General features: G+C 34.2%; 1 protein-coding gene across 8 annotated transcripts in view; it reads left to right on the top strand.

The window, feature by feature from the left end:
- LOC117336750 (rho family-interacting cell polarization regulator 2-like) overlaps positions 1-13,487 on the top strand; it is a 119,381-nt gene that overhangs the window by 93,535 nt on the left and 12,359 nt on the right. For 7 of the 8 annotated variants that reach the window (XM_033897371.1, XM_033897370.1, XM_033897374.1 and 4 more), the window contains 7 exons: positions 280-303; positions 6,873-6,926; positions 8,479-8,527; positions 11,489-11,583; positions 12,288-12,351; positions 12,809-12,978; positions 13,301-13,446. In XM_033897371.1, the coding sequence (XP_033753262.1) occupies positions 280-303; positions 6,873-6,926; positions 8,479-8,527; positions 11,489-11,583; positions 12,288-12,351; positions 12,809-12,978; positions 13,301-13,446 (602 nt within the window). The remainder of the gene's footprint in view (positions 1-279; positions 304-6,872; positions 6,927-8,478; positions 8,528-11,488; positions 11,584-12,287; positions 12,352-12,808; positions 12,979-13,300; positions 13,447-13,487) is intronic. The other variant, XM_033897373.1, reaches the window with a different exon arrangement.

Genomic DNA, 13,487 nt, shown 5'->3' with positions numbered 1-13,487 from the left:
GTATATTACTTGAGTAATAATGTCCAAAAATTTGCAAAGACCAGAAGTAATTCAGGCTGATCCCAACATCTTGTCCTGAACATTAAGAGTTCTATACAGAAATATCTTACAACATGTTTCATGGATAATTCTTCAAACTTTTTGTGCCTGTGATTACGAAAGTATATTGCAACTTGACATATTATGTTCTTTAAAATATTTACTCCATAATAAGTTACATTGAAACATGACCAAATCCTTGCTAGCAGTCTCACTTATTGTGTACTTTCCTATATCCAGGGCAGATTACATGAAACAGACAAGGTAATTAAAGTTAAATATTGATGCATGGTCTGTGATGAAACCTTGATCATTTTAATATGATTGTTTCCCATGCACAATTTACCAATTCTTGATGTATCAGTTAATTTCTTTTGTAACCTTATTTCCCTTCTAAGCTAATATTGTTGTCTGTAGGATGTGCATGTTTTGAAACAGCTCTTTCCATTGGTTGTTTGTGTCTTTGACTGGGATTAGTGGATTCCTGATATAAATAAACTGTGCATGTTGTTGATTGATATTTTAATTAAAAACTTTATTTTCAAATTAAAACAAGTTAATCATACACAAAGTCAATGAAAAGAACGCCTAAAATATTGAGTTGAATGTACTGTGAAACTGACTAACAGTGCCACCATTGTAAAACTGTGTTATATGGCCACCATTGTTGTCCACTAAAACCTTGTTATTCTGCCACCATTTATACAGTAAAACCTTGTTATACTGCAACCATTGTACAGGAAAACCTTGTTATACCGCCATTTGTCCATTAAAACCTTGTTATTCTGCCACCATTTATACAGTAAAACCTTGTTATACTGCCATTTGTCCATTAAAACCTTATTATTCTGCCACCATTTGTCCAGTTAAACCTTGTTATACTGCCACCATTTGTCCAGTAAAACCTTGTTATACTGCCAACATTTGTCCAGTTAAATCTTGTTATACTGCTAACATTTGTCCAGTAAAACCTTGTTATACTGCCAACATTTGTCCAGTTAAATCTTGTTATACTGCTAACATTTGTCCAGTAAAACCTTGTTATACTGCCAACATTTGTCCAGTTAAACCTTGTTATACTGCTAACATTTGTCCAGTTAAACCGTGTTATACTGCTAACATTTGTCCAGTTAAATCTTGTTATACTGCTAACATTTGTCCAGTAAAACCTTGTTATACTGCCAACATTTGTCCAGTTAAACCTTGTTATACTGCTAACATTTGTCCAGTTAAACCTTGTTATACTGCCAACATTTGTCCAGTTAAACCTTGTTATACTGCTAACATTTCTCCAGTTAAACCCTGTCAAACTACAAACCATTTCCCACTGAAATCATTGTAAGGATGTATACTGCATAGTTCATATATAAATCCTTCTTTATTGGATCAGGACGATGTTGAGAATATAAACACTAAATTATTGGTCACGTTTAACTTCTCATAAATAAAGCTATCCTTAAATTAGCACAAAATAAGATTGTATAGTCATGAACGCTTTGTCAAAACATTTAAACTCTGATAGCTAAGAAATGTTCTCTGATGATGATGTTACAAATGTAAGTTATTGGACGACAGCTTAGGATTATTTAATGTTATCTGTAAAGAAAAAATCTTACCCATCGTTTTCAAACTGGTCTGTGTACAGCTTTTAAGGATGACTAAGAAAATATCAAGTTTTGAATGATCATCAATAATTCAATACCTTGTTACTATAGCAACGCTGAGTGGTAAAAGCAAAATCTGTCATTACCTAAGATTATTATAGTCTTTGCATGTGTAATAGAAATGCTCTTAACAAAACTTTGAAATGCATGTTTTTAAACCATTTAACCCTGGGTTTGTGACAGTAGCCAGTATTCTCCTATGAAAACCAGTTTGGTTTGGGTTTGAACACGCGTTACAATAACTGGTTTGCATGAATCATCAGTGAAGTATTTTTTTACCAGAGTGAAAATTGTATGTCATTTCAGTCCCATGCTTTGAGCTTTTCAGGTCTTTCAATAAATACATGAATATTAGAAGTGTGTGTTGACAGGACACTGCATTTATTGCCCAATGAACCACTTTGCTGCACTGCATCACTAACATAATGGTTATGTGTCAGCAAAGCAGATTTATATTTCCATCTTTGAAATATCTTTCTTACAATATGATGCAGCAACTTGTGTTTATCAGCAAAAATATGAATGAAGACCAGTAACGGTGATGAGGTACGTCATGAAGGCAGATCATATTTCAGACAAAACATCATTTGATGTCTGGAGTAATTGTCTGTTTATATGATGATTAATTCCCTGTAAAACAGATACATATGATATATTTCCATGTTCAACCATTTCATTCAAACCCATGGACAGCCACCCGAGTATTCCCAGTTACAAGATATCATTAGTTTCATGTTCACATCTTCAGACATAATTTGTAGCATCATCTGATATGGTAAGGAGAGCAGTTTGTGTGAATGTGTCATTATAGGGTTGGTTAGCCCTCAAATTGGAGAGGATTGATTTGGAATCAACAGCTGGCTAGCAATGATATAAATCAATATAGCTGTCAATTTTAAGGTGGCTTGCACCACACAAATGTCACACGCAGATGAAGCATAATGTTAATAACTTAGGCTCTGTAAGGGAATAATGACAGCTACAAATATGTATTAATCTCTTTAACATTGAAAATTCATGAAAGTTTTATTCATAACATATTGCAGTATGATTTGAATTTTAGAAATATTAATGTGATAGAAAATAATATTTTACTATTTTTCTATTGGCTGCTTTATTGGAAGATTGACTACACATCTTTAAGGACACACACAACTGAATATTCTATTATGAGATTGGCTACACATCTTTAAGGACTCACACTACTAAATATTTTATTATGAGATGGCTACACATCTGGACTCATACAATTAAAAAGTTTGGCATGACACCATGCATTTCCTCAATCACTTATTGGAAGTTCAAATGATATGAAATTTATATCAATTTAAAGTTTTCAATACCCGAGATATAATATTATTGGATAGGATTAATGAACACATGAGTACTCAAAAGACCTACAAATCCTGATATATATAGTGGAGGGGGAACCCCCACCTGGGGAATTCCTGCCTTTTTTCACCTGTAGTCCTTAAATGTTATTCTATTTTCAGTAGGTGTGTATCGATCGTTTTGTTTTTCAAATTCCAAGTCTTTACTCTTTATTGGTATATAGGAAGTACCTATTCCATGTGTTAATTACTCAAGAACACGGCTCCAAACCTCAGAAACACATTTTCTTTAGGATTTGGTGAAGCCCAGCTGATTGGAGCTATTGCTTTATTACATCATCCCTACAGAGAGGTCTGTAAGGAGATCTAGATACTCATTATGGCTAGGAAGCAGGTCTATACACCTGTGATGTACTTTAGTGGTCATGGTGTTATGTAATGGGCTCCATTGAGTGGTCATGGTGTTATGTAATGGGCTCCATTATCGTCCTCACGGGAAATCTACAGTCAGTCTGGATTTCCTGTATTGACTTAGACTTTCAAGAACTATTTTTTTTAATTATTGATTATCTAATTAGGAATACATTATGGACATGTCGTCACCAGACGCAGCATTAACTGTACATAAATGGATCTTGTAGCCCATTCTATTGTTTACGCTGTGTAGTTAAAAAGCGTTTTTAATCGATCAGTATACATGTATATCCTTCTGAATAGAGGTCAGAATATGTAATTGTGATATTCGCCAACTGTTCATTCTTCACTACCTTTTCTGTTTGGCCTATTTCATTTAAAACATATAGTACAATGTACCACCTTAATTACTCTAAATACTTGGGACTGCTTTTCAGGTTCAGAGGTCAATGTTACTCCAATAGAATTGCAGAACTCCTTAGGACTGCCATACCAATTCTATATTAACTCCTTTGCATGTATAACAGAACTAAGCATCATGTCTGCTTAATTGTTTTTCACATCCATCAACGTCAATTAACACAGATCTAGGAGATGAGTATTGCTTTGCTATATTGATTTCTTTATAGCCTGATATGAATGGGATAAATTGTATGATATAACAATAGCATACCGTCAGCTTGCCACAGTGTTTAGCAGGGATATTGTGGTACAGTACTAGTGTTTGTGTATATTTGTCACCATTTTATAAAGCTAATAATTACCTAGCCTGACCTTAATACACACTGATGGCTGCCTCCATGTTTTAACTCCATTGATTGCCAGGAGTATTACAGTGATAGTGCAGCAGACACAGATTTCATGTCTATATATATAGCTAATAAAAATACATACATGGTATTTATACCAGTTTTCATCTCCAGCATTGTCAAGCTGGCTGTCAGTACTCTTTTGTCCAGTCCATCTTTATTTAGAGTTATGGCCCTTGTTGACTCTGAAGTTTGTCCACAGCCTATTCACTAAATGTATTACACTTTGGGTATCACAGACAGCTATTTATCCGGCAATTTGTATTGGCGTTATCTAACCATGTTTTCTCTATACGTAGTGATGGCCCTGATTTTAATATCTGCAGATATAATATATTTGACCCATGGGTCTGTGAGCTGTCTCTTCAAACTTATGTAAATATTTGAGGAGTTGCCCAAATTTATTGTATATAATGTTATTGTAATAATAAAAGGAAGTGGATATTCTACAATAAATTTTATATGATAGCAATAAATTTCTTTACCTATATATGCTTTCAATGATCAGAAGTTTCCCAGACATCAGATTAAAGATTTAAATTGAACAGATAACAATACAATTTGTCATACGCATTGTATTACCATTTTACTGCCAAACAAACTAGATGTAAAAAGTTCAAACCTGACATTTGAGGAAATATATGACATGGTCTACAAAGCTCCCTGTAATATACATTGTAGTACAGGTATTGACTAGGAGGGCGCGCCCAGGTGAATTATGGGTATTTACAGAGGTCAGCAGTGGACACCTATATGGTAGCCTCCTTGGTGTGTTTACACATCCTCTGAAGCCTATTCAGGTCACCGATCCAAGTTCCCACAGAGTTTACAGGTTTTGTACAAGTCATGGGTGTCATGTCTTCAGAAGACTTGTTCCTCATTCCTGTCAAATCTTTCCCTGTGTGTACGTAACATATCAAATACAGTTTATCTTTTTTTTTAACCAAATCTCTCCAGGCAGATCAAAACAAAAGGACTTTCTGATGGTTGACACTTTATCTCCTGTTGATTCAGGTTAACTTAATTAAGGGATATTGTATTATGTATAATTTTGTCAAAAATTCCTGGTAGAAATTTTGGTTATAATCCAATGTCTATCTCTAATTTTTCTACAGCTTACATGAATTGCCTCTTTTCCAATGAGTTAAAATGTTATCGATTATGCATTTTTTGTCATTTTAACCAAATGCAGCATTATAAAACCGATTTAGTCAGTAATTGGTGTCTTCAGTTATCTTCGTATCAGCATTCTCCAGGAGCTTCAAAGGATCGGATTCCTATCATCAGCCTTATCCACAGGCTGTTTTATCTTTACTAAGGACATTTCTGTGATCATCAGATACTATAGCTGTAATGAACATACTCATTCTGATTATTATACAATATTTATGGCTGATCTGACTCACCCTAATGTCCTAGATGGCCTTTTTACCTGGGTCAGTCAGATATCAGCGAATAATTGATTTTATATAATGGTTTATACATGAGGAGGCAGTGTTACTGTCATGTCTTTTACTTAAATTAGGTCAAAAAGAAAGTCATCAGGGCAAAATAGGATAAAAAAAATATGGGGATATAAAGTTCGTTTTATATATTATTACATATGGTGATAGCACATATATCGAGTTAGGGATGTCTGAAACAGGATGTCAGTGAATGGTAATATCTAATGGTAGTTAATGTATCTTGTTATTGGCACCAAAGCATATAATACTGTTACAATAAAGCAAGCCTACAATGTAACTAATACAGCAACCATACAATGTAACTAATAAAGCAACCATACAATGTAACTTATACAGCAACCATACAATGTAACTAATACAGCAACCATACAATATAACTAATACAGCAACCATACAATGTAACTTATACAGCAACCATACAATGTAACTAATACAGCAACCATACAATATAACTAATACAGCAACCATACAATGTAACTTATACAGCAACCATACAATGTAACTAATACAGCAACCATACAATATAACTAATACAGCAACCCTACAATGTAACTAATACAGCAACCATACAATGTAACTTATACAGCAACCATACAATGTAACTAATACAGCAACCATACAATGTAACTTATACAGCAACCATACAATGTAACTAATACAGCAACCATACAATGTAACTAATACAGCAACCATACAATGTAACTAATACATGTGCAGCAACCCTACATTGTACATATATAGCTACAGTGTATCTTTAATACAGCTACACACAATCACTAATGCTACCTAATGTCTGGAATCTACATTTAAATCCTTTTGAAATATCCCCAGTACACTCGCACTTAAAATATAATTAACCAAGGAAATATTTTGAAACCCTGTGACTGCATGCTGATTGGTTTATGTGTTGCTATGGTAACTGGTAAATGGTGTACTACAGGGATAAGATGATGAGAGAAGATTTAGTAGAGATCTGATTTTAAGACAAATGTTTATTGATTAGTGTTTTCTTCCTATGAAGAAACCTACTTAATTGACCACCTACTTAACTGACCACTTGGTCCTAATAAAGCTGCCACAGAGAATTTTCTGATGTCATAGAGCGGTCATCTCTATTAATCTTTTATTGTTTTTCTTTGTATTTTTCAGCAAATCAAAGCTGCCGAGCGTTATATGAAGAGACTAGAGTTCCACCTATCAAAGGTATACAGTATATCTAGTGTTGTCAGTGTTGTCCTCAGGGTGTCACTGGAACTCATATTGGTTAGAACATACACAAATTAGCTGGAGCTCAGTTTTATAAGCTCTGTCTCAACTGGTGCTTAGTACAATTATAATAAGCACTCATTTTAAGTGGAATTTACCTTTTTAAGAACTCACTTTTACTAGGATCACCTTCACAAGAACTTACATTAACTAGGGCTCACCTTAGAAGCTCTATTTTAACTGGGGCTCACCTTTACAAGCATTCACATTAACTGGGGCTCACCTTAGAAGCTCTATTTTAACTGGTGCTCACCTTTACAAGCACTCACATTAACTGGGGCTCACCTTAGAAGCTCTATTTTAACTGGTGCTCACCTTTACAAGCATGCACTTACATTAACTGGGGCTCACCTTAAAAGCTCTATTTTAACCTGGCGCTCACCTTTACAAGCATGCACTCACATTAACTGGGGCTCACCTTAGAAGCTCTATTTTAACTGGCGCTCACCTTTACAAGCACTCACATTAACTGGGGCTCACCTTAAAAGCTCTATTTTAACTGGGGCTCACCTTTTCAAACACTCAAATTAACTGGGGCTCACCTTAAAAGCTCTATTTTAACTGGGGCTCACCTTTTCAAACACTCAAATTAACTGGGGCTCACACCTTTAAAAGCTTACACTTTAACTTGGGGCTCACCTTTGCAAACTCCCACTTTAACTGGAACACACATTAACCTGAGCTCGACCTGAGCTCGAACCATGAAACAAATGATATACATTTCAACATTATTCAACTAGTAAACACTGCAATAATCAACAACTTGAATTTAGGTGAATAATACACATAATTAGCTGGTGCAGCTAGGATACCAATTATATATATAACTTAGTATAAATGCTGTACAAAACATTTCAGTATTTTTTGTGGAATCTTCAACACTTCCGAGAAGAAAATACATTATCTGCCCAAAAAACGAGCCTGTGTGGAAGAAAACCTGTTAACAGTATCTAAATTAAATGTTGCTTTTAATGGGATTTTGCTGTAATATAGCAGTTTATCTTCAACAAGAATCAACAACACAACTTATGTTGTCTTTAAATACATGTTTCATTAATTTCGGTAAAAAAATGTCCTGTCACTATATGTAGAACCATCAGGTTTGCCATGCTTGGGTTAGAGTGAAGAGATAGGAATTGATGTTGTACAAAACTGACATGTATGGTATGGGTTTAATAGGAAATCAATAGATACCACAAGCAGGTGATTCCTATATAGATAAATATGTCTGCAATATTCTCATATTATATGGAGCTGTGGTTAGATAGTTTGATGAAAACAGTGAGGCTTACATTCTTTACATCACTGTCTCAACACACTGTACAATAGCTGTCTAGAAATGTATTCGCCCCACAATTAGCTCTGAGGCATCTTGCTTTTAATTTGTGTAATGATTTTTTCAAATCATCTAGAATATACCTGTGTCTCTACCATTTTAAATTCATAATTTTTAGGTTGTATAAATTGTTGCTTTTCGCTCTTTCTACAGATTGAAGAGCTCCATGACTGCTATTTGGTCCAGCAACAACTACGAGAAGGTAACATATCGTTCAGAAACACCATTTCACATGACCCTATTTTCATTAACGGCCCTTAACTTTCTATAGGGAGGCATTACTAGATATAAGGGAAAATTAGTTACACAATGCTTTCCTTATATGGACAATCAGTTAAGTTATGGAATTCCCATTGATGAAACTATGTCCTGGTGTTATAAGTTTGACCTGGTCATGGCCAGGCCTTCTGAAAAAACACACAATCACCTGATGTTTCATTACTTTAGATTAGAAACTGTAAAAAAAGATAGAAGTGAATTTTTGAAAGCTAAATTAATCAAAAGAATGTTTAAAGATAGATAAGAATATCTCCTAGGTACATCCAAATGTGATAGTTATGTAATGGAATTGATTATAAAGTCTTTTTTCGTAAGTGATACCTTGATTCTGATGGGCTCGAGCCTCGATCAGATATTCGATCACAACAGATTGGCGACACCAATGTCGTCCCCAGCAACATGAGTCATACGGCTGCTCTAACTCAATGATATGGCAAGAAATGAAATAAATTATATATAGATACCATCTCGGGCAAAAATCTCTTCCTTAATTCAACTCGGGATACTTAATGTGTTAAAAATACTTCATAAGCTGAAGAGGCTTAAAGACACTTGAGGGATGAGGAAATTTCAATAAAAAAGGAAATAAAGGGCAAACTAGACCATTAGAGACAAATCTAGTGGCCTTAAGTTACATTAGGTCATGTGATTAGGTAACTATTTATCATTCGTGTTTGTTTAACCAAGAAAAGTTCACAGGGTTTTTAAGATGATTGAGATTCTATTGGTACAGTGCCTCGGTTAAAGGCCAGGGATGGGGTTTAAAACTGAGACAACATGGTTATTTGATGCAAGAAAATTGGAGCAACAGGGAGGGGGAGTCGAAGGCAGTGTAAAATGATGGCCATGAATGACTAAGCAACATTCATTAAAACAGTTGAATCATCCAATGATAAAGTAGGGTGGTTATGTCTCTAATGTATTCTGGTTCAACACCAAACAAAATATTGACATATTGTGAAATTCGATCATGTTGCCATGTTTGCGTGACACTTTGTAGCATTGTGCCTAGCATTGTTAAGGAACGTTGAATGTATGAACCATTATGCAGCGAATGAATCACAACTCTAAGTCATATACAATCCGAGCTGTAAATTGAGAGAACCAGAGATGATTTTGACACCAGTTGCCAATAGATTTAGATTTCAGATTTCTAGAATAACTCTCCTGCTGCATGATAAACATAAAAAACTATGTTAATTTTGGTAAAATGATATATGAAAATTATTGTTTAATTAAAATAACATGTAAATTATAGTAAATGATACAGGAACAGGAGTTAATTTACATTAGTTTGTTTTATTTCCCTAAGTTACAATCCATCTGTCTGCATGGTCATGTTAAACCCTAATTTATCTGGAACAAACCAGACTTAACTATCCAAATGTACAAATTTATTTTTTTATTTTTTTCAGATTACACAGAAATTTGTGCATTAAAACCTGTCTAAACCAACCATCAGTGGAGATCAAGTATATATTTACAACATTTTTTTTAGTTTTCAAATTTCTTTGTAAACTAAAAAAAATCTTGTAAATATATACTTGATCTCCACTGATGGTTGGTTTAGACAGGTTTTAATGCACAAATTTCTGTGTAATCTGAAAAAATTGTATATATTGACAAAATGCAATATATTTCCCTACTGATATTCGGTTCAGACAGATTTCACTATATCTGGATATCTATAATTTATACATTTCCAATTTCAATCTGAATCATTTTCCCACATCACTGTCTTGTGTCATTACCGAGAAATATTCTCTGACATTGTGTCATGCATGGACTGATAAATGAGAGGTATAAGGATTCAATAAAAGTGTTTTACTGCAGGAAGCCTTTCATAATGTTATAGATTTCTCATTCAGGATATTGGGTCATAAACCGTTACGTGAAATTGGTAATACAATGTACTAATAAAATCTGCTATGGAGATTTCCTATTGTCAACTGGTGTAGGAGATATGGTAATGTAAATCTGAATATCACATTAACCTCCTATACGACAGGCTAGGTTGTGTTACCCAAGATATAAGGACATGTCACTTCCCACTGATAATCATGATAGAACTTTCGATATGGAATGAATTTCCTTTGTGATGAAAAAAAGCATTATTATAATGTTAGTTAATATAAACTGTTAGAGGTAAAATAAGAAATCTACAAGTCTTCTCTTTATTTTGGTTGGGGTTGGGGTTGATAGGATACAATATGAATGAATGAATGATTGAATTAATTACTTATTCTTAAAGTACACTCCACAAAAACCCCCCAATCTAATACAGTCAAACCTGTAAAGTAGCGACCGCCAAGGGAGCACGGTCACTATGAAGTGCCTTATAACAGTCAAAATATTGACCAACCAATCTTAAACGCCATAAATAAATTGTCATGAAGGCATCAGTCAGGTTAAATAAATGTAACTTTACTCTGAAGGGTTAATATTAATATTGGGCCCAAACCAAAATAACTCAAAATGTCTTGGATAATTTTTGATATTTGTCTGAAATAATGCTCATTGTATGTACCTTCAATTACTCCCTTCTTATAATTAAAGAAAAGATACACAATATATAATTAATTTTTGGTTACTACTATTATTTGGTTAAGTCTACTTCTAAACAATTTTTTTTTTCTATATGCATTGATGTGGTATGATTCTGAGAAATCACTCTCACCCTCATAGAAATTAAGGAACATTCCTGTCAGTCCATCATTGTTGAGAGGGATTTAAGAAGTTTACAAAATTGAAACATCTTAAGGGATTGAGTTTTGATAAAACAGAGCCCTGATACATTTCCAGACTTAAATTTGACTTTAATGGTCAACAAATTTGAATTCTATCCAAGCAAGGTATATTTTCATCTGATGTAATGCTGTTTCAGGGACAAAGACGATGCAGCGAGCGTACATACTGTCCCCGGCCAAACGACGCGAGGTACTGGCCAGTGTACGATATGGCATGAAGGAGTGCTCACAGGTATGTGTTTATAAATACTCACAGGTACGTGTTCATAGATACTCACAGGTACGTGTTTATAGATACTCACAGGTATGTGTTTATAAATACTCACAGGTATGTGTTTATAGATACTCACAGGTACGTGTTTATAGATACTCACAGGTATGTGTTTATAGATACTCACAGGTATGTGTTTATAAATACTCACAGGTATGTGTTTATAGATACTCACAGGTATGTGTTTATAAATACTCACAGGTACGTGTTTATAGATACTCACAGGTATGTGTTTATAGATACTCACAGGTATGTGTTTATAGATACTCACAGGTATGTGTTTATAGATACTCACAGGTATGTATTTATAAATACTCACAGGTATGTGTTTATAGATACTCGCAGGTACACTGTATTTGTTTATAGATAATTGTTTGTATATCTGTACATGTTACATCACATGTAAGTGTTCTACCTGTAATATAGCATCATCAATATCATTTAACAGACAGTAACATTATGATAACATCAGAAGGAAAGGTGAAATAGAGAGTTTTGAGTAACCTGATAAATAGAATCTTATACTTGGTCCATGTCATATTGAGTTTAATAAACTCTGTGTTAGTTTTAAATGGCAAGTCAAGCAGAAATGACTGATATTTAGTTGAGGTATAATTCAGAAAATGATGTACAGTGTATTTACAAAAAATCTTGTTGTCTTTCAGACAATGTGTGCCATAGAGGCACAGTTAGAATCAATGCTGGGCACATTTAACTGTAAATTAAAAGGTAAGTAACCAGGTGATGGAGACATTTTCAATATCATCATTGTATGTACATGTACTAAATGGACAGCATATAATGTTGTTAAGACTTCCATCCTACAATTGGCCCAGAAGTGTTAATTATCAATCAGTTACTGATGCTGATACTGATGTGTACTGATAGTAAAAGTTCTGTTTGATCTTGAGTTGGAGAAACAAGAGAATTACCAGGGTCAGAATCCAAACTTGTCCGCAAAGGTTTATTTAGGATATGGTCCATGATTTCAGTTTCTCCAAAACATTGAAGAAAAAGGAAATATTTTTAGTCGAATTGACAAAACGTATGAATTTCCTCTGTTGAATGATATGTTAAAGGTGTTGTTTTTTTTATAAGGAAAAAGAAAATCCTTATAGATAATATTTAATTAATTTCTGTTAATATTCCACTCTGATCACTTTTACTTGATTTTTCTAATTTGTAGGGATGGCTGGATTTGCACGACTTTGTCCGGGTGATGTATTTGAAATTTCTTTAAAACATGGCACCCAGAAATGGAAATCAAAAGGACGTGTAGAAAAAACTGGTGCTCAGAGATGGGACAACGCGGAATATACATTTAAAGCATTAGTGGGGGACATCATTCACATAAAGGTGAGATATGGTTTACAATGACCTATAGTCATTCTTGTCCAAGTCAGTATAGACATGAATATGATTTTACTATACCTAAAAATCCATATCATTGCATGAGGAATATAATTTGTCAATGATAATTGATCAACAGTAAGTTTATGAACATGGCATCTCATGTTGAATGTAAAATCTCTAGACAGCAGGAAGAAAGGGAGTTAACCCTTAACTAAGGTCTTGAATTTAGAAAACACTGGTTAAAATTTCACTATTTTAATCCTGTGCTCAGTCTTAGATTATCAGATTTGTGACTTTTGTGAAATATATATATTATTTATAACAGGGTGTGGAGGCACGCAGCTTCAAGTCTGTCCTGTTGGGTCAGAAGAGCTGTGACACACGCGACCTTTTCTCTTCCAATCCTCAACTGATGACTGTGAGCATCAACACCAATGGCTCTCTCAAACTCAGCATTGTCATCACCTGGAAGTAAGTCAGACCTATAGGGTACCACAGGGGCTTGGCACGAT

The sequence above is a fragment of the Pecten maximus genome, chromosome 10 (assembly GCF_902652985.1).
Source record: "Pecten maximus chromosome 10, xPecMax1.1, whole genome shotgun sequence".
Classification (NCBI taxonomy): Eukaryota; Metazoa; Mollusca; class Bivalvia; order Pectinida; family Pectinidae; genus Pecten; species Pecten maximus.
This window is presented reverse-complemented; position numbering and strand designations above follow the sequence as displayed.